Source organism: Nyctereutes procyonoides, unplaced genomic scaffold (assembly GCF_905146905.1).
Source record: "Nyctereutes procyonoides isolate TBG_1078 unplaced genomic scaffold, NYPRO_anot_genome, whole genome shotgun sequence".
Lineage (NCBI taxonomy): Eukaryota > Metazoa > Chordata > Mammalia > Carnivora > Canidae > Nyctereutes > Nyctereutes procyonoides.
The window spans coordinates 6,442,736-6,469,352 of NW_026575125.1; the positions used below are offsets into that span (position 1 = coordinate 6,442,736).

The 26,617-nt window shown below is 50.2% G+C and overlaps 2 protein-coding genes across 7 annotated transcripts in view; one reads left to right on the forward strand and one right to left on the reverse strand.

Annotated features, from left to right (window-relative positions):
- The window catches only part of TBL1X (transducin beta like 1 X-linked), a 216,639-nt gene extending 212,140 nt beyond the window's left edge, over window positions 1-4,499 (forward strand). For both annotated transcript variants that reach the window (XM_055337501.1, XM_055337500.1), the window contains exons 16-17: window positions 60-161; window positions 1,087-4,499. In XM_055337501.1, the coding sequence (XP_055193476.1) occupies window positions 60-161; window positions 1,087-1,113 (129 nt within the window). In that variant the 3' untranslated portion in view covers window positions 1,114-4,499. The remainder of the gene's footprint in view (window positions 1-59; window positions 162-1,086) is intronic.
- GPR143 (G protein-coupled receptor 143) overlaps window positions 1-26,617 on the reverse strand; it is a 73,864-nt gene that overhangs the window by 3,974 nt on the left and 43,273 nt on the right. For 3 of the 5 annotated variants that reach the window (XM_055337506.1, XM_055337507.1, XM_055337502.1), the window contains one exon: window positions 8,146-8,379. The exons of 1 other annotated variant lie outside the window; for it this stretch is intronic. In XM_055337506.1, coding sequence (XP_055193481.1) covers window positions 8,204-8,379 — 176 coding nt within the window. In that variant the 3' untranslated portion in view covers window positions 8,146-8,203. Of the gene's footprint in view, window positions 1-4,141; window positions 6,131-8,145; window positions 8,380-26,617 lie in introns of those variants that run through there. One more of the 5 variants, XM_055337504.1, reaches the window with a different exon arrangement.

The following is a 26,617-nucleotide window of genomic DNA, read 5'->3' on the forward strand; positions in this document are numbered from 1 at the left end:
AGTGCCCGCTGTGCCACATGCCCCTTTGCGTCCTAAGTGACGGCTGCTTTGCTTTGCAGAGTGGAAGTCTCGTGCACAGCTACCGAGGCACCGGCGGGATCTTCGAGGTGTGCTGGAACGCCCGAGGCGACAAAGTGGGCGCCAGTGCGTCCGACGGCTCTGTAAGCAGCAGCTCTGGCCTGCGGGGTTGTGGAGGGGCGAGGGCAGAGAGGGGGCGGGCCCGGCGCTTGATGCCAGGAGCACTCGCAGTCCACGTGGCGGCCCTGGTCTCCGAGGGCCTCGCTCACCGAGGTATGGGACAAACGTGTCCGGGGGGCGAAGGAGACGTCTCGGCTGGAGCCCGTTGGGCTGGCACCATCCGAGACATCCTGGCCGCATTTTCTTGAGCTCGATGATTCTGCCCCGGTGAGGATGCTGGGCAGCGTCTGGAGGCCCTCGCGGCTGTCACTGCTTCGGTGGGGTGGGGCGCTCCTGGCGCGTGGCGGGCAGGGGTGCTGCTGAGCCTCCTGCGATGCACAGGACGGGCCCCCACGGCAGGGAAGTACCCGGCCCTGCGTGTCACTGGTGCCGAAACTGAGAAACTTGCTCCTGTCGTAGCTCTGTGGCTGCGCCCCGTGCCTGGGCCCTGTGGTGGTAAAGGCATGGCCTTCCATTCCATGGGTCCCACGGGTCCCATTCTGGCCCCATGAGATGTCTGGCCTTTTGATTCCTTCCTGCCCTTGAGCTTGCCATGAGCTCCAGGGCGGGGCGGGGGGCAGCAGTGGACTGGCTTCCGAGCGTCAGCGTGGGCCCCGGATGTTCCCATGTGCTCAGGCTTGGGCGGTCTCCTATCCCGTCGTAAGCGTCCACCCCATCTGTTCCTAGCGTTGCCCTTTCTTTCTCATCCGTGGTGTCTGCCTGTGGTTGGTGGGTCGGTCAGATGCTCAGACGCCAGCCTCTCGTTAGAGCTTCTCTGAACCTTCGTGACTGTGTGCCAATAAAACTTTATTGACAAAGCATGGTCGATGGGCCAGATTTGGTCCAGAGACTTTAAAGGCAACTGGGTGCTGTCTGTGAAGATAACAGGCACTTCCTCTTTCCTTCCAGGTGTGTGTTTTAGATCTTCGAAAGTAAACACAAAATATTATAGAAAAGAATTCTAATGGACCAGCAGTGAATGTGTGGGGTTGCAGCGCGCGTCAGACACAGTTCTATCTGCTCCAAAACTGTACGAACTTGACTTGCATTAGAGTGTACTTGGAAACGAACTCATCCCTGGCCACAGGAGTCTCTATTTTTTCGTAACTTTCATCAAGAAGTTTAAGAAACATACAGTCCTATCAAAGCGGGAAAGAATGGTTCCCACCCAGAACATTCAGCCTGGGAAGCACGAAGCCACCAGCTAAACGGTGCACGGTTTGGTTTCCATCCAGAACAGGCTCTGATGGCAGAGAGGAGAAAACAAGAAGGAAAAGGAAAACAGGAAGGAAGAAGAAAAAAAAAAAAAAGCTGTGCCAAAAAAAAAAAAAAAAAAAAAGGAAAAACAAGAAAAATGCTGTGATAAACCAAAAGGGGGGAGGGGACTCTCCTCCACGTGGCGGGTTTGTTTTTTCCCTAACAATTTGGACACTACAGTTGTTCTCACAAAGGATGTTCAGAGACCAGTTTGTACCGATGAAATGCGCAACTTTGTAATCCCAACACTTTCTATTTTCTAGAATCTCCTTTGTCCGGTGGTTTTTCTATTGGCTGGAATCCTGTCGTCTCGGGGCCTTCAGTCTGAGATGGAAAGTGTTTCTGGTTTGTTGCTTCCTTCCCGTTGTCTGCCCCGTGCACCTTCCTCCTCCGCTCCGTGTGGTCTTGGTTCGCAGTCCACCCTCAGTAGATGCAGCCTCATGGACACCATGACAGACTCTGTGACGGACAGCTTCCCCGTCCCCCCCCCCCCGGCTCCCCCCCCCCATGGCCCCTCGCTCACTCTCTCTCTCCCTTTCTCATACTTGCTTTGGATCTTAGGTCTCAAGGGCACTTTCGGCGCGTAATAAGTGCTTTATGTAAGAAGGCAGGACAGGGGGACTTTTTACAGGAGAAAAAAAAAATACTTATAAGAGAGAGAGCCCGGAGTATTTTTGGAAAAAAAAAATATTTTTATGTTAAAACAATTTTAAAATCCTAAAAATGGCCATCAGACATAGAGAGCTTTGTGTGATTCATATTTTAAACAAATTTTAGGAAGACACAGGCAGGGTCTGAGGTAGCATTTCCCTTCAGCTTCATGAAAATGGTTGGAACTCTGGGTGGAAAGGCTGGTCCTGTGGCTCGGTCGCGGGCGTGTTCCGCAGCCAGAGAGTAAAATCCCAGCGCTCTGTGGTTCGAAGAAGAGCACCGCGTCGGTCAGGGTTGCGTTCACCCTCGTAGCCGCGGGAGAGCAGCGAAGAACAGTGCCCTCTGACCCCCAGGAGCGTTCCCCAGACCAAACGGTATTGAAGAAGCCATCACAGCCGCCCTCTGGGCTCGATGTCCCTGCGACATCCCGGTCACGGCGCCATAAATAACCGCTGGTCACTCACCCAGAGCAGGGTGGCCGGTCCTTGCAAAGCTGACGTGAAAGCCTCCAGGATCCCACCTGGTCTGACAGGGACAAGAAGGAATGGGGAAGCAAGATTTTCAATCCCGAGGGTGAATTTCCTAGGTAGACGTCACTAATAATTTCTGCTGTCTTCATAATTTCTTTCTCTCACAGGAGACTAGGAGAAAGAGCCTTTTTTTTTTTTTTAAATAATGAATCTTTTTACTGTTTTTAAAAAATTAAACATGGCTTTGTGTCGCTAGAGGAGTTTCCTTTCATTGGACCAGGTGACCTTTGTACTCTGGTTGTCATAACCCGACACTGACCTGTTGTGTTAATCAGCAGTGGGGAAGGACGGCTAGGTAAGTCCTCTTGCCTCCTCTGTTTTCCAGCGGCCGAGGACGGGAGGATGACGTTGGCCTGGCCCGGGGGCGGGGTCTGGCGGTGGGCAGGCTTCAGCCGGGTGTGTGTGCCAGCGACGAGACCGGAGGTGATCGAGAGGGTGGCATCTATCCATGCAGCCAAAACCCAACTGGCAGGCAGGGCAAGGGCCGGACTAGGCCGCCACCAGGTACAAGAACCAGTGCGTTCATCCCTCTCAGACCAGTTGGCCTCCACTTGGATATCTTGAGTCATTCCTGCCCGCTCGGATATGGGGAAGACCAAAACGTGCTCTGTGTACGACTTGGGTATTTTGTTCAGGCTCTGTTGCCTCGACGTTTGGCCCAGAGGTCAGAGCTCCACGGCGTCCCCATTCCCATCTTTGGAAGGCAGCAGATGATAATTCACTCACTGCCTGCCCCAAGAAATCAGTAGGTTTGGGATGCAGTTTGTTGGGGGTCAAGACTGACCCCGCCTTGATCCCTTTGACCCCAAAGTAAAATGTCATCGCTACAGAGCAGAAGTTGAGGGGTGGCCATGGTCAGGACATGACTCATGTTTGACCATCCAAACACCGTTGGGTGGCCGTGGCGGGACATCCTCTAAGGGGGGCTCACTGGATGATCTTCACGTGCAGGTCAGGAGCCAGGGTCTCGCAGGCTTTAGCCTCTAGACAAGTCTGAATCACTTGGGAATGGCCAGACGGGGGCTGAGGGCTGAGGGCTTGAGCCCTGCACAGCCATCGGCGAGGAGGGACCCGCCGTGAGCGTGTGGGCAGCGCCCCGGGGATCCATCCCCATCCTCGGCCCGATGGCAGCGATGTGTGGCGCCTCCGACCTTGGCCCTGCTGCCCGCCAGCTGACAGACGCCCCTCTCCTCGAGGGATGGCCCACGTGCGAAGTCCGTGCTCGCCGTGGTTGACAGCGCTTCAGGATTGTGGGTAGATGCCGAAGTCTTAGCGACCAAACTTCACCTTGATTCCGAAAGCAGAGTAACACAACCAGCCTTCCCGGAATCTTCCATCGGGTTTCGAGTGACCAAGAGCATGTCCCGCACACACACTTGGCCAAGGGATGCCGCCCCCTGGGAGACCGAAAGGCCAGACGTTTCAGGGTTCAACCCTCTGACCCCACACGACACCTAGGACTTGACGTTCGTTTTGTCTTTCTAAAACTAGATCACGGAGCCAAGTGAAGTGCACTTTGTCAAATGTAAGGGTCTGCGTTGTTCCTTGTTATTTTTAACCTTCTGTTCCACTTTTTTTTTTTTTAAATCGTGTTTCTTGTCCAATGCAGAAATGTTCCTTCCGCCACTCACTGAAGTTTTGAATTCTGGCTTCTGCAGTTTTTATTGTCTGTGTCAGACGTACAGCCAGACGTCCTCTGTCTGCATTTTCTAGATTCTGTTCCGTGCACATCGACCCCCGTTCTGTTCTCTTCCACCCCCACTCACCCTCACGCTCTCTGAGAAAAAGAATCACCTTGTGTGTCGTAGCTCATTTGTTTCAAGAGAGAATCAACAGATCATACTCAGTGTCTTGAATAAATCGCTCTATTTTGATATTAGAGAACTTGGTGGCTGTGCTTTCTTGGTCTCGCTTGGCTGAGCTTGGGCCCTCGTGGACGTGGCGAGCGAAGGCCATCGAGTGCCCGTTCCCGGGATGGCTCCGCTGCAACGGGCAGGGGCGCGGGCAGCCCCCGGGTTACGTTACAGGCTGTTCCACCCGCTCCTCCTCCAGGACTTCAGGCGGGCTGTGGCGGGGGGGGGGGGGGGGGGCCTGTGCCCTGCACACGAGGAGCTGCGCGTGGCCGGAGGCCCCAACGGAACTGGGCCACGTGCCAGCATGGCAGGGCTTTTAGGGGCCTTTGCTCACTTGGTGGGTGTGTCCCGCACATCGTGTGCCCGTGGGGAGGACAGGGGCGCTGGGGGCACAGGGTGCCAGGCACCTTGGTGCAGGCGGCGGGCCGGGGCCCCAGCTGTGCGGACTCCAGCTGCGTGTTTTAGGCCCCACCGGGCTGGGCGGGCACATCCCCCACTTCAGGAGTTGGGGGGAAGCACAGCACAGCCTGGGGCACAGGGGGCCTGCAAGGGGTGGGTGCCCGGCTTCGGTGGGGTTCAGGCTTCCAGTCGCTCAACACCGCGCTCGCTGGCCACGGAAGCTTCTGGGCACCGTGTGCGGGCGGTGCCTCCTGTGCACGCAAGCCTGGCCTCACGCGGGGGTGCAGGTGGGAGCAGTTGGGGTGCGCAGGCCCTTGGCAGGGTGCACCCCAGGGCCAAACAGGCCGGGTCTGGCTCCATCCCTCGGAGCCACGGGGCCAGGCCTGCACGTACTCGGTTCCCCGGAGCCGGACAGGGGGGTGGGCGCCCCCTTCTTCTGACGGGAGCTCTCGTTTCCCTCTAGGCAGACAGGGCCGTGTGCGGCCGGTCCCCTAGACGCCGGCTTCCAACCCCGACCTGGGAGACGGTGCGGCCGCAGGTGTCGGGGACACGGGGACGATGTGGGGCTGCCTCCATGCCCTGAGCCGCGGGGACGGCCCCATGCCCGGCCCCAGGCCTGCAAGCAAGCGACTCTCCAAGGGTACAAACCTGGAAGCTTCCTGGGCGGCTCTCGAGCCCACGGGACGCCCCGATGCGCAGGCAGGTGTCACGCGGCAGACTCCGCGGCGTCCTGAGAAAAGCGTCTTGCTTCTCTGCGCACCTGCCTGCGGGGCTTGCACGTGCAAGGCGCCCACTAATGTTCTTGCCGATAAATAAAAAAATTCTACGTGTATATAGACCTAATGCCATGGAAGCGGGATTCCAAGCTGAGCAGTGGCCTCGGTCCGGTGCCAAGGACCCCTGAGACCAGCCCTGCCCGACAGCACGGGGACACACGGTGGCCGGTGAGCGGCCGGGCCCCCTGCCCACTGCCCCCCAGGCACCGCGCCTGCACCCAGCGGCGGGAGCCGCGGCCCCGTGTGTACAGGACGGGCGGGGGCCGCGGGCGGCTGAGCGTGTGCAGGAGCAGCCGAGTGCGGCGTGGAAGGCGCTCCTGTCCCCGCGGCCACGTGACCTCCGGCCACAGGTGTCCCCCGGGGGCGACATGGCATCTGGACCGCCGCGACCCTCACAGGTCTCCCCGGGGCTCAGGAACGGGGCCAACCTCGTTTCTGTCGCGGGACTCGCTGGTGACATGGATTTCAACTGTGCTGGCATCGGAACCTGCGGAGGGAAACAGCAAGCCTGTGCCCGTGTCGCCATCCCCAGGCTCCCTCCCTGCTCCCTGGCCCCTGGTCCTCTGCAGAGGCCCCTGTGAGCTGCGGGCCCCAGGCTGTCGCCGTGCGGGACACCAGCTCGCAGGGCCCGCGGTGACCGCAGGACAGTGGCCACGACGGCAACAGGGTCGCCGGGACCCAGGAGGGGGCGCAAGCGCTGGGCACGGTCACGGTCCCCACAGCCAGATCCCGGGAGAATCCGGAGAAGGCCTCGTGCCGGGCTGGGGCGGGGGGGGGGGGGCTGCCCTTCCAGAGACCAGGCGCCAGCGGGGACTTCTGGAAGACACTTCTGAAACCACAGTGCCGCTGGAGGAGCTGCTGGCACTTCAAAGAGTTGCTTTCCACAGGGTCACCCACTGTTGATGAGGACGTCCTGCGCTCATGGGAACTCGTGTGTGTGACTTCTGAAGACCCTGGGGGGACGTCACATGGCGGCCTGCGGTCAAGGCCTGGGCTTGAGACGCTCCCGCGTGACCTCACACTCGAGGGCATGCTCTGGATCCTGCGGCTTTGTAAGAGCTCCGGGTTCTTTCATCCTCCCCCTGGGGCTCGCGGGGAAAACCCACGTGTACCCCAACAGCTTTCTCAGATGCCAGTGCTGCTGGAGCCAAGCCACCTGAGCCCAGCCCTGCCCGCGCGGACCTCACTGGGCACTCGCAGCCGAGGGCCTGTCAACACGCCTGGGTTTCCACGGCTTTGCTCTCCCGGTCCCAAGGGTCTCCACAGGGACAATGTGCCTGCTGAGCAAGGCTCTGCGAGGATCATCCAACGAGGCCATTGGGGAATTTGCACTAATGCTCTGCTGGAGCCAAGTGTGAATACGTGACAAGTGTCCATGCACGATACACAGACACCAGCAAGCTCATGGTGCCCAAGGGCCAGCCCCCTTCGAGGGGCTCTCTTCCAGGAGGCCGCAAACCCACGCAGGTTCTTGGGAACTTCCTGGCCCCGTGCAGATCTGAGATTCAGAAGGGCGCACTGGATGTCTCTTGCTCCCTCCCTCGGCTGCTGTTCCTGGATTCCTTGAAAGCCACGAAGCCCTAGATCACAGAGCCCTGTCTCATGGCATCATGAGCCATGGAGAACATGTGGCACCCGGGCCCAGGTCTCCTTCTAGGTGTGGAGTTTGACCTAGGGGGGTGCAACCAGAGCTGGAGCCCCGCAGTGCGTTCTCTTCCACATTTCCCGGGCGACTAGCCTCCATGTGGCCACCTAGTGCTGCACTCGGGGGCCAGTGACACAACAGGGACCCGGGGCTGAGATAAGGACTGTGGGAGTGACGGGGGACCGTGGACGAGAGAGCCGTGGGGAACACAAGGGGATATAGGAGAGAACGGAACTGCGGGAAAGGGGGGAATTCTGGAGAGAATGGGGAGCTGTGGGAGAGCAATGCAGCTTGGGGAGAGCTGGGGGGGTGATGGAGAGAACTGGGGGGTAAACAGCATTGTGGGGAAGAGACGTGTAGCAGACGGGCAACTGTGAGAAGGCATCACGGGGAGGACAGAGTACTGGAGGAGAAAGAAGTTTAGGAAAGTCAGGAGATGGACGAATACTGCATTGTAGAAGCACACAGATTTGTGAGGGGCAGTGAGGAACCCAGAATTGTGGGAGGAAGTGGGAAGTTGTGGGGAACAAGTGTGAGAGAACTAGGCTACAGGCAGGGTGGGAAGCTGTGGGAGAGACAAGGCACAGGAGGACAAAAGGGACACGAAGGACTGGGAGAGCAGGAATCGCGCAAGAGACAGGAGATGGTGGAAAAGGAGGGAGAACTGTGGGACAGAAATGCAATTATGTGAGCAAAGGGATGGTAGAGGAGATGGGGGAATGGTGGAAACCTGGAAAGATCGTGACGGAGAAAGAGGTATTAGGGAGAGCAAGAGAAACAGAGAGAGAGAGGTAGTATTACGGAGAGACGGGAATGGTGGGAAAGCACCTGGGGGGGGCGGGGATGAAGAGTTCCGGGAGAGACAGGCAGTATTTTTTTTCTTTTGTCTACTGACATTTATTTTTAAGTTTTTATTTAAATTCCAGTTAGTTGGGATCCCTGGGTGGCGCAGCGGTTTGGCGCCTGCCTTTGGCCCACGGCGCGATCCTGGAGACCCAGGATCGAATCCCACATCGGGCTCCCGGTGCATGGAGCCTGCTTCTCCCTCTGCCTGTGTCTCTGCCTCTCTCTCTCTTTCTCTCTCTGTGTGACTATCATAAATAAATAAAAATTAAAAAATAAATAAATAAATTCCAGTTAGTTAACACACAGTGTAATAGCAGTTTCAGGTGTGCAACCTAGTGATTCAACGCGTCCACACAGCAGCTGGTGCTCGTCAGCACAAGCGTCGGCCTTCATCCCCATCGCTTAGTTAACCCCCCCCCCCCACCCAGCAGTTTGTTCTCTATGGTGAAGAATCTATGTCTGGATCTCTCTCTCTCTCTTTTGCTTTTTACCTTTGCTCATTTGCTTTGTTTCTTAAATTCCACATGTGAGCAAAATCATATGGTATTTGTCTTTCTCTGATTTATTTCACTCAACATCCAGCTCCACCCGTGATGTTGTAAATGGCAAGATCTCATGCTTTCTTTATATTATGCAGTTTTCCACTGGATCTGCTTTATCCATTCATCAGTCAGTGGAACTTGGGCTGTTTCCATAGTTTGACTATTGCAGATAATGCTGTTCTAACCATCATGGCACAAGGATCCCTCTGAATTAGTGTTTTTGTATTCTTTGGGTAAATACCTAATAGTGTGATTGCCAGATCACGGTTAGTTCTATTTTTAGCTTTTGGGGAACTTCCATAGTGAAAGACACTAAGTTAAAAAATACTAATTTTTAAAGATAATATGCACCCCTATGTTTATTAAAACATTATTTATAATAGCTAAATCATGGAAGCAACCCAAGTACCCATCAATACACGAGTGGATAAAGAAGATAGGGTATATTCATGCAATGAAATATTATTTAGCCAAACGAAAGAATAAAATTTTGCCATTTTTATTGACACACATGGATCTAGAGAGTATAATGCTAAGTGAAAGGAGTCAGAGAAAGACAGGTACCATATGATCTCACTCACTATGGAATTTAAGAAACAAAACAAATGAACAACAACAACAAAAGAGATCAACAAAAACACCAGACTGTTAAATATGGAGAACTGGCGGTAACCAGACGGGAGGTGCGTGGGGGGATGGGTGGAATAGGTTAAGGGGATTAAGACTACATTTATGAGCACTAAAGCATAGAGTTGCTGAATTACACCTTAAACTAATACTGTTAATTATGTTGCAATTTTAAAAATAATGAAACCACTCAGCAAAATAACCAAACTGTAGGAGAGAACAAATAAGTTGTGGAAAACCAAAGGGTTATGGGAGAGCAAGCGCTGTGCAAGAAAGGGGAGTTGCAGGACACTAGAGAGAGCTGTGGGAGACCGAGCAGTGTGGGAATGACAAGGAAGTGAACAAGAGAGCTGTGGGATGGAAGAGGAACTGTGGGAGAGACAGGGCATGTGGGAAGAGCAGGGATTACTGGAAAGAGAGCATCTGGAAAGAAATGAAATGGTGGGGACACGGGCTTATGGCAGAGAAAGGGGAATTCTGCGGAAGGGCATTGTGGGGAAGACGAGATCATGGGCATGAAGGGGGGCTGTGAAGGGCAGGAATTAAGGGAGAGAATGCATTCTGGGAGGGAGTCCTGTGGGAAAGACATGGGGTTGTGGGAGTAACACAGGGTTTGGGGAGAAAGAGTGTTAACTGTGGGAACAAGGAGGGTTTGTACGAGATAAAGGAGAACTTAGGAAAGGGAACTGCGGGAGAAATGGAGCATCATGGGACAGATGGAAATAGTGGGAGAATAGAGAACTACAGGAGATGAAGACAAGTACGAGACAAAAAAAAATAGGGGAACAAAGAATGTGGGAGAAACAACTACAGGGAAGATAAAATGCGCCCCAGAACACAGAAACTATTGAGAAAAATGCAGATTTGTGAGCACGGACAGATGCCAGAATTGTGGGAGACAAGGGGCAACTAAAGGAAAGAGGGACCTGTGAGAGGAATAGGGTGTTGCTGGAAAAGCAGCATCGTGGGACGGAGGGGGCAATCCTGGGAGAGAGAATAAACTGTGGGAAAAAACGTTTTCTGGGAGGGATGGGGGACTGTGGGGTGTGACACGGGGTTGTGGGAGAGAAAATGAGACTCGTGGAAGATGCTGTAGGGAAACGTGGTATTGGGAGCGAGGCGGGGAAGTGCCAGAGCAACAAGGGAACAGGAGAGGGAAAGAGAAACGTGGGTCGGGAAGGGCAATTGTGGGGGAAACAGCAGTTGGGAGATGAAATTGTGGGGAAATGGGTGATGGGAGAGAAATGAGAATTGTGGGGAGAGTACAAGATTATGGGAGAAAGGGCCATTGTGAGAGGGCAAGGGAATTAGGAGGGAAAGGGGAATTGTGGGAGACCCTGTATTTGGGATACCGGGAATCGTGGGGGAGAGGATTGTGGGGACAACGGGGATTGGGATGGTGAAAGTGGGGGGTTGCGGCAGGCAAAAAAGAGTCCAAAATCGTGGAAGAAAACGAACCATAGATGGAACATAGTTTTGAGAATAAGAGTACTGTGGGAACGGTAGGAAACGGTGAAAAACAAGGGCCCGTGGGGGAGAGAAGGAAATTTTGGGAGAAACATGGAATTGCGGGAACAATAAGGAGTTCATAGAATAAACAAATTCTTTAAAGATTACTTATTTATGTATTCATGAGAGACACAGAGAGGCAGGGACACAGGCAGAGGGAGAAGCGGGCTCCCTGCGGGGACTCGATCCCGGGATCCTGGGGTCATGACCTGAGACAAAGGCAGATCCTCATCAGCTGAGCCACCCAGGCATCCCCTCTCTCTCTCTTTTTTTTAAATGTTATTTATTTATTCATGAGAGAGAGAGAGAGGTAGAGACACAGGCAGGGGGAGAAGCAGGCTCCCTGCAGGGAGCCCGACGTGGGACTCGATCCCGGGACCCCCAGGTCACGACCTGAGCCCAAGGCACATGCTCAACCACCGAGCCCCCGGGCGCCCCGTAAATAGGAGATTCTGAGAGCCACTAAGTATTTTCGGAAAGGGACGGGGGAATGTGCGCTACAGAAGAACCGTGCGAGAGCATGGAGAGCACCGAGGACGAGCCGAGCCTGCAGATTCGCAACAGTCAAGCGTCCAAAGCCCTGGGTCGCAATGGGCAGCTAATGCAAGGAATGGTGAGGACAGCGGGGCACCAGGGAAGGGCAATCGCAGGACACACGGAAAGTTGTGGGACGGAAGGAACGGGGGAGAATCACGAGCGCCGTGGACGCGGGAGCTGCAGAAGCAACGCACCCTGGAAGAGGTAGGGACTTTCTAGGGACAAACGGGGTGCGGGAGAGCCAGCGCCTCGCGACGGAGGGGGGCACCGGGTCAAGGGGCGGCCGGCGGCCGAGGCGCCTGCGGGAGCGGCGGGCACCTGGGGGACGCGTGGATGGAGCGGGGAGCGGGGGCGGGAGCGGCCGGGGCCTGCCGCACGGACCCCGGGAACCCGGGGGCTGCTAGAAGCAGGGCATCGTGGGGGATCGAACACTGACGGAAAGATGCGCGGTGGCGCGCATGCGCAATGCTGCAGCAAACCGTGCCTTGGGGAGACAGGCAGGGAATGACGGGAGCGGGAGTGGTGGGACAGGCGCAATGCATTCTGGAAGCGTGTGGCCGCCGCTACAAGCAATGCGTTGCGGGACACGTGGGGGCATGGCGGCCAAAAGACTGGATTGTGGGACCTATGCGGCATGCTGGGAGAAGCATTGGATTGTGGGAAACATGGGGATATAGAGGCCGAAAGATGGGATTGTGGGATATACAGGGGCATGGCAACCAAAAGATTGGACTGTGGGACACATAGGACACAGCGGACAGAAGTATGGATTGTGGGGCTCATAAGGGCATGGAGGAGGAAAGACTGGATTGTGGGAGCTGAGGAGCCGGATGGAAGAAGCACTGGATTGTGGGACACGTGGGGGCATGGCGGCCAAAAGACTGGATTGTGGAAGACGGCGGCATGGGGGGCCAAGAGACTGGACTGTGGGAGCAGAAAAGCATGCTGGGAGAAACAATGGCTTTTGGGACACATAGGTGCATGGAAGTCGAAAGATGGGACTGTGGGACACACAAGGGCATGGTGGCCGAATGATGGGATTATGGGACATATGGTGGTACAGCAGCCAAAGAATGGATGGTGAAGCTGAGGGGCACGCTGGAAGAAGCAATGGATTGTGGGCCACATAGGGGTATGGTGGCCAAACGATGGGATTGGGGGACACATGGTGGCATGGCAGCCAAAAGAGGATTGTGGGACAAACAGAGGCATGGCGACCAAAAGATTGGATTGTGGGACACACGGGGGCATGGTAGCCAAAAGACTGGATTGTGGGACACATGAGAGCACAGGGCCAAAGGATTAGATTATGGACATATGGGCATGGCGGCCAAAAGAAAGACTGAATTGCGGGACACATGGAGGCATGGCAGCCAAAAGATTGGATTGTGGGAGAAGAGCATGCTGGGGAAGCAGAGAATTGTGGGACACATAGAGGCATGGTGGCGGAACGATGGGATTGTGGGACACATGGTAGCATGGCGGACATGTTTGTGGGAACTGAGGGCCATGTCCGGAGAAGCAAAGGATTGCGGGACACACAGGGGCATGTCAGCTGAAAGATGGGACTGTGAGACGTACAAGTGCATGGCGGCCAAAAGGATGTATTGTGGGAACAGAGGAGCATGCTGGGGGAAGCAATGGATTGTGGGAAACATGGAGCATGGGGGCCACGTTTCTGGGAGCTATGGGGCATGCTGGGCGAAGCAAGGGATTGTGGAAAAGGTGACACATGGCCGATGAATTATAGGATTGTGGGAGCTATGGGGAATGCTGGGAGAAGCACAGGATTGTGGGACACTTTGCCCAAGCTGGCTGAAACACTGAATTGTGGGACACACGGGGCCATGGCGGCATAAGTGGGATGGTGAGACATACAGTGGTATGGCGGCCATGTCTGTGCAGCTGAGGGGCAAGCTAAGAGAAGCAAGGAATTGTGGGAAAGATGAGGCATAGCCGCTGAAATACAGGATTGTGGGAACTGTGGGGCCTGCGGGGAGAAGCAATGCATTGTGGGATACATTGCCCATGCTGGCTGAAAGACTGAATTGTGGGACACATGGGGGCATGGTGGCCATATTTGTGGGAGCTGTGGGACATGCTGGGAGAAGCAAGGGATTGTGGGACACTTTGCCCATGCTGGCTGAAAGACTGAGTTGTGGGACACACAGAAGCATGGCGGCCATAAGATGGGATTATGTGATGTACAGTGGCATGGTGGCCATGTTTTTGGGAACTGAGGGGCATGTTGGGAGAAGCAAGGAATTGTAGGAAAGATGAAGCATAGCCGCTGAAATACAGGATTGTGGGAAATGTGGGGCCTGCGGGGAGAAGCAATGCATTGTGGGATACATTGCCCATTCTGGATGAAAGACTGAATTGTGGGACACACGGGGGCATGGCGGCCATATTTGCGGAAACTGTGGAGCAACCTGGGAAATGCAATGCATTGTGGGAAACAAGGCCCAAGCTGGCTGAAAAACTGAATTGTGGGACTCACGGGGGCATGGCGGCCATGTTTGTGGGAGCTATGGGGCATGTTGGGTGAAGCAAGGGATTGTGGAAAAAATGACATTTGGCCGATGAATTATAGGATTGTGGGAACTATGGGGCATGCTGGGAGAAGCACAGGATTGTAGGACACTTTGCTCAGGCTGGCTGAAACACTGAATTGTGGGACACACGGGGGCATGGCGGCCATAAGAAGGGATTGTGGGACGTACAGTGGCATGGTGGCCATGTTTGTGGGAGCTGTGGGGCAACCGGGGAGATGCAATGCATTGTGGTATACAAGGCCCAAGCTGGCTGAAAAACTGAATTGTGGGATGCACAGAGGCATGGCGGCCATGTTTGTGGGAGCTATGGGGCATGGTGGGCGAAGCAAGGGATTGTGGGACACAAAGGGGCATGTCGGCTGAAAGATAGGACTGTGAGACGTACAAGTGCATGGCGGCCAAAAGGATATATTGTGGGGGCAGAGGAGCATGCTGGGGGGAGCAATGGATTGTGGGAAACATGGAGCATGGCGGCCATGTTTGTGGGAGCTATGGGGCATGCTGAGCGAAGCAAGGGATTGTGGAAAAGGTGACACATGGCCGGTGAATTATAGGATTGTGGGGGCTGTGGGGCATGCTGGGAGAAGCACAGGATTGTAGGACACTTTGCCCAGGCTGGCTGAAACACTGAATTGTGGGACACACGGGGACATGGCAGCCATAAGATGGGATTGTGGGATGTACAGTGGCATGGTGGCCATGTTTGTGGGAGCGGCGGGGCATGCTGGGAGAAGCAATGGATTGTGAGAAACATGCAGCACGGCCGCCCTAGTATTATGCAAACTAAAGGGCATGCTATGAGAAGCAATGGACTGTGGGAAAGATTGAACATGACTGTGGATAATTGGATTTTGGGAGCTAAAAGGCATGCTGGGCAAAGCAAGGGATTGTGGGAAAGATGGTGCATGGTTACTAAATGGACTGTGAGACCACAGGGGCTTGCTGGAGAAGCAAAGGGTTGTTGGAAAGCTGGCACATGATGGCCGAGAATTGGCTCGTGGGAAAGATGGCACATGGCGGCTGAAAGAGTGGATTGTGGGAGCTGAGAAGCATGCTCGGAGAAGCAATGGATTGTGGGAAAGTTGTGTATGGTGGGTGAGAGATGGATTGTGTGACCTAGGACCATGTTGAGAGAACCAATGGATTGTGGGAAAGATGGAACATGACTGCCGGAAAACTGAATTTTGGGAGCATTGGGGCATGTTGGGAGAAAAGCAAGGGATTATAGGAAAGATGGCGCATTGTGGCAAGAGATGATTGGATTGTGGGAAAGGTGTCAGAAGCAATGCACTGTGGGAGAGATGGGTAATGGCAGAGAAATAATGGACTGTGAGAAAAGCAAGGACATGGGAGCCGCAGGGAATGGCAAAAGCCAAATGGGATTATGGGAAAGGTGAGATGGTGAGAGAGGCAAAATATTGTGGAAGAGGCAGTGGATTGTGGAAGGGGTGGGGAATAGTAGGGGAAGCAATGTATTGTGGGAAGGGTGTTCTAGCCACGCCTCTCCTGCCCAGCCTGGGCCCCACCTCTACACCAGGACCACGCCCCTCCCACCTGGGCTACACCCCTACCATCCTGCCCCAGCCACACCCACGAGCTTCATTCTGGCCACGCCCCTCCTGCCAGGGCCCTATATCTGACCTCCTTGTTAGCCCCACCCCTGAGCTCCGCTCTGACCCCGCCCCTCCCACCAGGGCCCCACCCCTGAGCTCCATTCTGGCCATGCCCCTCCCATAAGAGCCCCGCCCCTTCCACCAGGGAAGGACACTTCCACCAGGATTTTGGGACACTTTGCCCAGGCTGACTGAAACACTGAATTGTGGGACACACGGGGACATGGCGGCCATAAGATGGGATTGTGGGACGTACAGTGGCATGGCAGATGAGCTCCGCTGAGCTCCGCTCTGGCCACGCCCCTCCCTGAGAGCCCCGCCCCTCCGACCAGGGCCCCACCCCTGAGCTCCGCTCTGGCCACGCCCCTCCCTGAGAGCCCCGCCCCTCCGACCAGGGCCCCACCCCTGAGCTCCGCTCTGGCCACGCCCCCACGAGAGCCCCGCCCCTCCCACCAGGGCCCCACCCCTGAGCTCCGCTCTGGCCACGCCCCTCCCTGAGAGCCCCGCCCCTCCGACCAGGGCCCCACCCCTGAGAGCCCTGCCCTTCCCACCAGGGCCCCACCCCTGAGCTCCGCGCTGGCCACGCCCCCCCACGAGAGCCCCGCCCCTCCCACCAGGGCCCCACCCCTGAGCTCCGCTCTGGCCACGCCCCTCCCTGAGAGCCCCGCCCCTCCCACCAGGGCCCCACCCCTGAGCTCCGCTCTGGCCACGCCCCGCCCCTCCGACCAGGGCCCCACCCCTGAGCTCCACTCTGGCCACGCCCCTCCCCTGAGAGCCCCTCCCCTCCCACCAGGGCCCCACCCCTGAGCTCCGCTCTGGCCACGCCCCTCCCCTGAGAGCCCCGCCCCTCCCACCAGGGCCCCACCCCTGAGCTCCGCTCTGGCCACGCCCCTCCTGCTCTGCCCAGGCACCCGCCCCTCCCACCAGAAACACTCCTGGCCCCTCTCCTACAGCACAGGGGCACCTGATCCAGGCCGACCTCGGAGGCATTGGTGAAGCGAGCTCCTGAAAAACACACACCGCCTTCTGCCCCCCCCCCCAATGCCCATGGTAGTAACAGACTTAAAAACTCATCCCTTAAAAAAAAAAAAAGAAACTCATACCTTCTGAGAAACCTGTCCTGGTTAAAAGAGGCCCAGAGAGACTTGACCATTTCACTAAAACCATTTAATACTCACGTTAAGAGAAAGTATTTTAAGTTTTTCTGGAGTTCATAAGATAAAAACCAAGTTTTTCTTGACTTTTAGTTCTGAGGGAAATTCCAATTCCTTATGAAGATGGTATCTTACATAACACTGTCCTAGGAGATGACATACAGATCCCCTCAGTGGAAGCTTGCCAGAGCCACAAAGGACGATCAACAAACCAATTCTCCCACACTGATGCACTGGGTAGGAGTCCTTTAAGCAACTCCAAGTCTCCCTTAAAAACCTTAACTAGTGGGACGCCCGGGTGGCTCAGCGGTTGAGCACCTGCCTTTGGCCCAGGGCGTGATCCCAGGGTCCTGGGATGAGTCCCATGTCAGGCTCCCTGCATGGAGCCTGCTTCTCCCTCTGCCAGTGTCTCTGCCTCTCTCTCTCTCTGTCTCTGTCTCCCATGAAGAAAGAAATAAATCTTAAAAAAACAAACAAACCAAAAAACCTTTGTTGAAGATCAAATTCAGTTAACTTCTAGAAGTTAAGTTCCTAGTAAGTGCCCAACACCACATCAGATACTAATGGAGGTTTAAGGTGAGCCTACTGGCCTTGGAGTGAATCCTAAAGTCATAGATGCTTCAGAACATGATGAATAAGTCAATTCACCACAACAGCACAAACACAGAAGCTAACTGTGTTGTTGACTGCTTTGAATTCTATCTCTGGGTCTTTTCTCCCCAACAGTATATTCTGCGTTACGCATAGCTCTTGGTTCCTAAAAACACCAGTATCAAAGGAGCTGGGAGGCCGGGGGAGGAGGAAGGAGACAGCCCAAGACTAAGGCAGAGCTCAATCCTAAAATTACCACATTAGAGGAGGCAGCAGCACATCGCCTGGGGTAAAATAACCAGAGTCTGCTGCAAGGGATCACTCTGCCCTGGGCTCTTTCCCTTTAGCCCAGACTAAACTGCCTTGATATTTTAGATGCAGATTAGAAATTTTCATTCTCATGTTTTGCTTCTGAATTCCACTCCTCACAAATATTTCCCCATTCTCCCCTCAAACTACAACCACGTAAGATGGTGTGTTATTACTAGAGTTAGCACTGATTGAATGTTAGCACTACTTAAGTACACAGCATACAGATCTATTCAATCTTAGGAAAAAGGACCATCATTAGCACCCTATTAGAGGTAGACAAATACTAAGTGAGATTTGCTAGAAGGCCTTGTTGTCAGCTCACTTGGGCGAGGCTAACTGAACAGTTCTGAGGCCAGCTGCGCTAAACCTTCCTTGAGGTCACTGTGACAGCTCCACATGGCTCATCCATTCCTTATACTTAGCTCATATGTCACCTAGCTTCTGATAACCTTAACAAGTGCTGCTATGATTCAAAGACAGGGAGCATAATTCATTACACAATCTTAAACAAAAAAATGCCGATGATCCAAACTCTTCTTTTTCCCAACTTTAACTGAGATATCACTGACATAGCTCCCAATTCTTACATTACTAAGAATTCTTTAAATCTTATAACTAATTACTCTTATTTTTCAGTTTAGGCCTTCAGTTAGCCATGAGCTGCCACCAATTTTCCATTAAAAATCTGTAATTTAACATTGTTACAAGTGACCAATGGTCACTTATCAGGTGCAAGGGCTCAAACATCAGGTATGAATGCCAGATGGAGAATGGAATGCATAGCAATACTGGCAGTATACACACTCTGGTCAAAGGTGCTTTCAGACAATCTCAATGTCATACAGTGGGAAGTGGGAGGAGCTTCAGGGCCTCAGTGGAGACACAGGAGAGGTGAGGTGGCCTCCTCCCCAAACAGCATTTGTGGAATCCACTTGCTGTTCCCAAGAAGAAAGTGCTCTGAACATGTCGTCTCTGCTTGTAAAGAACGTTCTATCTTGTTACTCCATGTTAACAGCAACAGGTTTACTTAAGAAGCATCTTCTGAGGGGTTAGAATGTGAGTAGGAGAGGGTGATATTGTTATCATAACAAGGACAGTAACTGAGATTAGATTAGAAGTAAAGATCACAGGTCTGGTTACTATTCTTTCTCATTACACTGATTAAAATATAAATGAGCTTAGGGTAAGAGTAAATTCACAATTAGAACAAATGATAAAATACACTTAATGGAAAACATATGTGACAGATTAATAGATATACATGAATATGTAGTGATAAAACATATGTAATAGATTTATTAAGTGGCATTCTTTAGATAAACATTATTTTGGCCTTAACTACTACTTTCTTCTTCCTTATCAGTTGGGTTAATGGGTATAAGCCCAAATAAGAACAGGAGTTTAAAAAAAAGAAATGTAGGGCAGCCCCGGTGGCACAGCCAGTGGTTTGGCACTGCCTGCAGCCTGGGATGTGATCCTGGAGACTGCGGATCTAGTCTCACATCGGGCTCCCTGCATTGAGCCTGCTTCTCCCTCTGTCTGTGTCTCTGCCCCTCTCTCTCTCTGTGTCTATGAATAAATAAATAAAATCTTTAAAAAAAAAAAAAAAAAGAAAAAGAAATGTAAGGAAAATGTATAGGGACACCTGGGTGGCTCAGCCATTAAGTGCATCTGCCTTTGGCCCAGGGTGTGATCCTGGGGTCCTGGGATCGAGTCCCACATTGGGCTCCCTACATGGAGCCTGCTTCTCCCTCAGCCTATGTCTATGCCTCTCTCTTTCTGTGTCTCTCATGAATAAATGAATAAAATCCTAAAAAAAAAAAAATGTATAAAGACAGGTTGGGGTACTGGGAGAAAGCTTCATAAGAGCCCTGAACAGCCAAAATGCCGTGATTTAAAAGTCAACTTTTACAAAGGGAAAAGAGTCATAAACCATCCAAAGAAAATCAATAAGGAAACAGTGGCTTTGAATGACACACTGGACCAGGTGGAACTAAGAGATATGTTCAGAATATTCCATCCTAAAACAGTGGAATACACATTCTTTACAAATGCACATGGAACATTCTCTAGAAGAGACCATATCTTAGGCCACAGACCAAGCCTCAACAAATTTAAAAAGAACTCAAATTGTATCATGCATCTTTTGCGACCACAACACTATAAAACTAGAAATCAACCACAAGAGAAAATCTGAAAAGAGCACAAATACATGGAGATTAAATAACATGCTACTAAACAACGAATGGGGCAACCAAGAAATCAAAGAAAAAAAATCAAAAATACATGGAGACAAAAATGAAAACACATTGGTACCAAATCTTTTGGATGCACCAAAAGTTACTCTGAAGGCAAATTTATAATAATACAGGCCTACCTCAAGAAGCAAGAAAAATCTCCAATAAACAACCTAAACTTAAACCTAAAGGAGCGGGCAGCCCTGGTGGTGCAGCGGTTTGGTGCCGCCTGCAGCCTGGGGTGTGATCCTGGGGACCCGGGACCGAGTCCCACATCGGGCTCCCCGCATGGAGCCTGCTTCTCCCTCTGCCTGTGTCTCTGCCTCTCTCTCTGTGTCTATGAATAAACAAATAAAAATATTTTAAAAGAATAAAAAATAAACCTAAAGGAGCTACAAAAAGAACAAACAAACCCCAAATTCAAAAGGAAGAAAATAACAAATATTTAGAGCAGAAATAAACAAAAATAGAAACAAACAAAAAGAACAGGTCAATGAAACCAGGAGCTGGTTCTTTGAAAAGATCAACAAATAACTGATAAAAAACTTTTAGCCTGACTCATAAAAAAAAAAAAAAAGAGGGCTCAAGTAAACAAAATCAGAAATGAAAGAGGTGAAGTAACAACCAACACCACAGAAATATAAAGGTTAAAGGTTATTATTAAAAACTGTATGCCAACAAACTGAACAACCTAGCAGCAATGGACAAATTCTTAGAAACATATAACCTCCTGAAACTGAATCAGAAAGAAACAGAAAATTTAACAGACCAATTACCAATAATGCAAATGAGTCATTAACCAATTCCCCAAAAAACAAAAGTCTAGTACTAGATTTCACAGGCAAAATCTACCTACCAAACATTTAAAGAAGAGTTAATAGCTACTCTTCTGAAGAATAACATAGAAGAGAAAGGAAAGCTTCCAAATTCATTCTCTGAGGCCAGAATTACCCTGATATGAAAACCAGATAAAGACACCACAAAAAGAAAGAACTACAGGCCAACATCTCTAAATAACATAGATACAAAAATCCTAAAAAAAATACTAGCAAACAGAATCCAACAATATATTAGAAAAATCATTCACCATGACCAAATACGATTTATTGCTGGCATGCGAGGATGGTTCAATATTTGCAAATCAATCAATGGGATATATCACTTCAAAAACAACAACAAAAAAGGATAAAAACCATATGATCATTTCAACAGATGCAGAAAAAGCATCTGACAAAGCCAAACATTCATGATAAAAGTCCTCACCAAAGTAGGTTTAGAGGGAACATACCTCAACATAATAAAGTCTATATATGAAAAACCCAGAGCTAACACTCTATTACTCCATGGTGAAAAATTGAGAGCTTTTCCCTGAAAATCAGGAGCAAAACAAGGATGTCCACTCCCACCACTGTTACTCAAAATAATACCAGAAGTCCTAGGACACAGCAATCACATAAGAAATAAAAGGTATCCACATTAGTAAGGAAGAAGTAAAACTTTCATAATGTGCAGATACTATATGTAGAAACCCAAAAGACTCCACCAAAAAACTACTAGAACTGATAATGAATTCAGTAAGGTTGTAGGCTACAAAATCAATACACAGAAATCCATTGCATTTCTATATACTAATAATGAAGCAGCAGAAAGAGAAATTAAGAAAACAATCCCATTTACAATTACACCAAGAATAATAAAATACCTAGAAATAAGCTTAACCGAAGAGGTGAAAGACTTGTACTTCGAAAACTATAAAACACTGATGAAAGAAATTAAAGATGACACAAACAAATGGAAAGATGCTCCATGTTTATGGATTGAAAGACCAAATATTGCTAAAATGTCCTTACTACCCCATTTAAAGCAATGCCTATCAAAATACCAACAGCTTTTTTCACAGAACTAAAACAAATAATCCTAAAATTAGTATGAAACTACACAAGAATAGCCAAAGCAATCTTGAAAAAGAACAAAACTGGAGCTATCACAATCCCAGATGTCAAGATATACTAATAGTATCAAAACAATATGATACTGGCACAAAAACAGAAACACAGATCCACAGAACTGAATAGAGAGCCCGGAAATAAACCCATTGACTATAAGGTCAATTAATCTTCGACAAAGAAGAAAAAATATACAATGAGCAAGAGACAGTCTCTTCCACAAATGGTGCTGGGAAAACTGGACAGCAATATGTAGAAGAATGAAACTGGACCACTTTCTTATACCAAACACAAAAATAAACTCAAAATGGATTAAAGACCTAAATGTGAGACCTGAAACCATAACAATCCAACAAGAGAGCAACAGGCAGTAATTTCTCTGACATTGGCCATAGCACCATTTTTCTTTCTTTCTTTTTTTTTTTTTTAAAGATTGTATTTATTTATTCATGAGAGACACACAGAGGCAGAGGGAGAAGTAGGCTCCCTGCTAGGAGCCTGATACAAGACTCGATCCCAGAACCCTGGGATCATGATCCAAGCTAAAGGTGCCCAGCACCATTTTTCTGGATATGTGTCAAGAGGCAAGGGAAACAAAAGCAAAAATAAACTATTGGGACTACATTAGAATAAAAACTTTCTGCAGGGCAGCCCAGGTGGCTCAGCAGTTTAGTGCCGCCTTCAGCCCAGGGTGTGATCCTAGAGACCCAGGATTGAGTCCCACATTGGGCTCCCTGCATGGAGCCTGCTTCTCCCTCTGCCTGTGTCTTTGCCTCTCTCTCGCTCTCTCTGGTCTCTCATGAATAAATGAAAAATCTTAAAAAAAAATTTTCTGCAGGGATCCCTGGGTGGCGCAGCGGTTTAGTGCCTGCCTTTGGCCCAGGGCGCAATCCTGGAGACCCGGGATCAAATCCCACGTCGGGCTCCCGGTGCATGGAGCCTGCTTCTCCCTCTGCCTGTGTCTCTGCCTCTCTCTCTCTCTCTCTCTCTCTCTCTCTGTGTGTGTGTGTGACTGTCATAAATAAATAAAAATTTAAAAAAAATTTTCTGCAGAGTGACAGAAACAATCAACAAAACTGAAAAACAACCCTACTGGGATCCCTGGGTGGCGCAGCGGTTTGGCGCCTGCCTTTGGCCCAGGGCACGATCCTGGAGACCCGGGATCGAATCCCACGTCGGGCTCCCGGTGCATGGAGCCTGCTTCTCCCTCTGCCTATGTCTCTGCCTCTCTCTCCCTTTCTCTGTGTATCTCATGAATAAATAAAATATTAAAAAAATAAAAATAAAATAAAAAACAACCCTACTGAATGAGAGAAGATATTTGCACAGGACATATCCAATAAGGAGTATCCAAAATATATAAAAAACTTATAAACCATCACCAAAACCACAAATAATCCAACTAAACAAATGGACAGAAGACATAAACAGACATTTTTCCAAAGAAGACATCCAGAGGGCCAATAGACACATGAAAAGATGCTCAACATCACTCATCATCAAGGAAATGAAAATCAAAACCACAAGGAGATGCCACCTTACACTGGTCAGAGTGGCTAAAATAAAAAACACAGAAACAAGTGTTGTAAGTATATAGAGAAAAAGGAATCCGCATGCAAACTCTTGGCAGGAATGCAAACTGTGGAGCCACTCGAGAAAGCAGTATGGAAGTTCCTCAAAAACTGCGAAATAGGGACACCTGGGTGGCTCAGCAGTTGAGTGTTTGCCTTTGGCTCAGGGAGTGATGCTGGTCCCGGGATTGAGTCCCACATCGGGCTCCCTGCAAAGATCCTAACTCTCCCTCTGTCTATGTCTCTGCCTCTCGGTGTCTCTCATGAATAAAAAAAAATAAAAAAATAAAAATCGAAACAGAATCACCATATGATCCAGTAATTCCATTACTGAGTATTTACCCAAAGATTAGGAAAACACTAACTCATAAAGACATATGCACCCCTATGTTTACTGCAGCATTATTTATCATAGTCAAATTATGGAAGGAGCTCAAGTGTCCATTGACAGATGAATGGATAAAGATGTGGTGTGTATACACCCACATACACACACAACCAAATTATTCCTCAGCCATAAAAAAGAATGAAATCTTGCCATTTGCAACAACACTGATGGAGCTAGAGAGTATAGTGTCCTAAGTAAAGTGAGTCGGTGAGAGAAGGACAAATACCCTATGATTTCATTCATATGTGAAATTTAAGACACAAAACAAGCAAACAAACAAGAAACAAACCAAAAAACACTCTTAACTACAGGGAACAAACTGGTGATACCAGAGGAGAGGCTGGTGGAGGAATGGGTGCAATAGGTGATGGGGATGAAGAGCACACTTATCATGGTGAGCACTGAGTAATGAGTGGAATTGTTGAATCCTATATTGTACACCTGACACAGAACACTGTATGTTAACTGTATTGGAGTTGTAATAAGTAAGAAAAAAAAAAAAAGACTAAGGGCTTCATTTGCACCTGCATGGTGAAAGGTTAAAAGTAAACTCTACATCGGGTTTCAATATATGCACTGAAGGATCCAGATTGAGAACTCCTTAAAAGAAAGGGGGAAAAAAGCTTTTATTTACTTGAGATAGCAAGAAAGAAAACACAAGTGGGGAGGAGGGGGCCCAGAGACACAGACCACTTAAGACTTAGAGAGAATCCTGAAATTGTCCCCAGAAGGCAGTGGTAGTGACAGCCAGCCAAAAGTCTGATGTGAAGACCTTCACAAACATGCTAAAGTGTCCTGGGCAGCAATACATTGAAGTGATTTAATTCTGAATGAAGTTCCTCTTTGTTCTTCTTAGCAAAGTCCTGCACAGGATTACTATATAAAGTCCCAGACTGGATCTAAGGACCAATTTTAAAAGATTCCAAGGATGACCAGATACAAACCAAAGAGCCTAACTGCCACCTCACTTGCACCTCAACCGTATGCTTTTGCAGATGACAGGGGTTAAGTTTGCAAAGTTACTCTGAGCTTCAAAATTCCTCAAAAAGCCTGATATACATCACTATGGCTCTAAATCAATAGCTCCTATTATTATAGATATTCTTTCCACAATCAAAAATACTGACTGTATTCCTTGTTTTTCTCCAGAAGTGTTCCTTATATGCTTTCTTTTTCCTCCAAATTTTTCTCAAACTGGCATTTCCATAGCTTATTCTATTCCTAGTTTTGTTTTGTTTTGTTTTGTTTTGTTTTTTTAGAGTGATAGAGTGAACATGAGCAAGGAGAGACACAGGGAGACAGAGAGAATCCCAAGCAGGCTCCCTGCTTACCACAGAGCCATATACAAGGCTTGACCCACAACCCCGACATCATGACCTGAACCCAGATCAAGAGTCAGACACTCAACTGAGTGAGTCACCCAGGTGCCCCTATTCCTAGCTATTTTCTTTTGTCCAACAGACTGTGAGACCCTTGAGACCCAGGTTTGCAGGCTCTGGTCCCCACACTCCACACGGCTCCCAGCACAAGGCTTGGCAGGGTTGTGAGAGGTCACTGGTCACTATTACCAGAACCAACTATGGCTCTATCCATATAATGCACTATTATTCAGACATAAAAAGATCAAACTTCTGGGGGCACCTGGGTGGCTCAGCTTTGAGCATCTATCTTCAGCTCAGGTTGTGATCCTGGGGTCCTAGGATCGAGTCCCACATTGGGCTTCCCGCAGGGAGCCTGCTTCTCTCTCTGCCTGTGTCTCTGCCTCTCTGTGTTTCTCATGAATAAAATGTCAAAAAAAAAAAAAAAAAGATGGAAGTTCTGATTCAAGCTACAACGTGGATGAACCCTGAAACACGATGCTAAGTGAAAGAAGCCAGACAAATATTTGTCCATTTAGATGAAATCTCTAGAAGAGGCAAATCTACAAAGAAAGCAGATTAGTGATTGAGGGGAGGTAGGGATGGGAAGGCATTGAAAACAGGTACAGGGCATGTTTTCAGAGTGATGACAATGTTCTGGAATTAGCTGCACAACTTTGTGAATATACTAAAACCCAGTGAAGTTTAAAGTACACTTTAGGAGGATAAATTTTATAGTATGTGAATTATGTCTCAATTAAAAACAAACAAACAGACAAAAAGCATAGGAGGGAGGCAATACCTACATGTGACTAGGGCCGATCTTCTCTCCAGCTACAAGTGTGAGGCACCTCACTAGGGAATGCCAACATCCGCACCTGTGCAGCTGCCCCAACGCGAAGTTTGTTTGTTTTTTTAAGATTGTATTTACTTATTCATGAAAGACACAGAGAGAGAGAGAGAGAAAGAGAGAGAGAGGCAGAGACACAGGCAGAGGGAGAAGCAGGCTCCATGCAGGGAACCCGACGTGGGACTCGATCCCAGGTCTCCAGGATCACACCCTGGGCTGAAGGTGGCGCTAAACCACTGAGCCACCCGGGCTGCCCCAACAAGAGGATTTTTAAAAGATTTCCTTATTGCACTATTTTCCTGAATATACATTAACTAACCAAATGGAGTAAAGTTTCAAAGACAAACTCTTTGTCACACGACAGCACAGCTGTAGATTTTTTTTTTTTAAGATATTATTTATTTGGAATCCCTGGGTGGTGCAGCGGTTTGGCGCCTGCCTTTGGCCCAGGGCGCAATCCTGGAGACCCGGGATCGAATCCCACGTCGGGCTCCTGGTGCACGGAGCCTGCTTCTCCCTCTGCCTATGTCTCTGCCTCTCTCTCTCTGTGTGTGTGACTATCATAAATAAATAAAAATTTAAAAAAAAGAGATTTTATTTATTTGACACAGAGAGTGTGCAGAAGCAGAGGAAGGGGCGGAGGGAGAGGGAGAAGCAGGCTCCCTGCTGGGAGCCTGAGGGGGGGGGGCGGGC